The 1,362-nt window shown below is 52.7% G+C and overlaps 1 protein-coding gene across 1 annotated transcript in view; it reads left to right on the forward strand.

Moving 5' to 3' along the window:
* The first annotated feature begins 63 nt into the window (after positions 1-63).
* Positions 64-1,362, forward strand: part of HEBP1 (heme binding protein 1) — a 3,799-nt gene continuing 2,500 nt past the window's right edge. Inside the window, 2 exon segments of the mRNA XM_010003878.1 lie at positions 64-146; positions 310-448. Coding sequence (XP_010002180.1) covers positions 69-146; positions 310-448 — 217 coding nt within the window. The 5' untranslated portion in view covers positions 64-68.

The following is a 1,362-nucleotide window of genomic DNA, read 5'->3' on the forward strand; positions in this document are numbered from 1 at the left end:
GCCGAGCCGAGCCCAGCCGAGCCGAGCCAAGCCCAGCCCAGCCGAGCCCAGCCGAGCCCAGCCGCACCATGTTTGGCATGATCAAGAACTCCCTGCTGAGCACGGTGGAGGCATGGCCCTACCGGGTGCTGAGCAAAGGGGAGAAGGTAGGTGGTGGGACGGGCAGCCGCCCCGCGGGGTTTCTGCACCAGCCGGGCAAGATGAGGTGCTGCGAAGGGCGGGGGTGGGTGTCCTCAGGGCAGCACTTCGCTCCCAGCCGGGCTGGCTTCTCCATCTCCATCTCCATCTCCATCCCGTCTCCTTGTCCAGGAGCAGGTCAGCTACGAGGAGCGGGAGTGCGAGGGCGGGTGGTTCGCCGCGGTAGAGGTCGTGGGGAAGCCGTTCGACGAAGCCTCGAAGGAAGGGGCAGTCAAGCTCCTCAAGTATGTTGGAGGAACCAATGACAAGGGTGAGAAATGTTGGTGCTTGGCTGCTGCTAGCACAGGCTTGGTGAAAGCCACAGAGAGATGGAGGTGCTGGCGCCAAGGGCTTGCGGTGGGGATGGCCCCTTGCTGGTCAGAGTGTGCCCAGCCAAGCCACCCTGTGAGTCCACTCCTAACCCGTCCCTGCTTCAGGGCACACATTTCCAAAGTGGTTTGATTAAGGAGGAATGGGTTACTTTGCAGCTGGGATAGGATGAGGACAGGCACACATTCACTTATCACAGCTCCTTGGCTGAACAGTAGCTGATGAAATTCAGGGTGACTGGGGCACTTTGGTTCTGTGATACACCCCTGTAGGCAGTGAAATCACTTTTATGACCTTGATATTTTATCATACACTCTGGCTATTTTTATTCATGGAAAGGTAATGAACAATGAGCTTGGTTTTTAGTGGTTCCTCATGTTGTTTTAGAATGGTACTTCCAGGTGACTGCTTCTAATTCTCAACCTACTAAAGTAATCATTCATGAAAGGTGGAGAAGACCACTGAGCAGTTCTGAGGCATAAACACTTTCTCTCACATACTTCCCAGGCATGTGGTGGAGGGAGTTGTATAGCCCATATGAACTTAGGAACTAGATGCAGAGGGAAACGGCATTTAGAGCAGCATGTTTTGGAAAGGTGATGGTCACTGTTACTGCAGGAGAAGAGTACCTTCTATAATGTGGCACAGAAGAGGTATGGTGTCAAAGAATAGAAGTAAGTGAGAAAGATGCCTTGATCTCTGCTGGTTCTGTGCTTGCCTAATCCTGAGGGTTGGAGGTTCCCTTACTGCTGAAAGATTATGGAAGAAAAATGTACTTAAGTGCCACATGGTACCTCTCAGCATTAATAAGCAGAGTGTGCTTTCTTTGAGTGGTGGACACCACAGACAATCCTG

The sequence above is a fragment of the Chaetura pelagica genome, unplaced genomic scaffold, assembly GCF_000747805.2.
Source record: "Chaetura pelagica isolate M959 unplaced genomic scaffold, ChaPel_1.0 scaffold281, whole genome shotgun sequence".
In the NCBI taxonomy this organism is placed as follows: Eukaryota; Metazoa; Chordata; class Aves; order Apodiformes; family Apodidae; genus Chaetura; species Chaetura pelagica.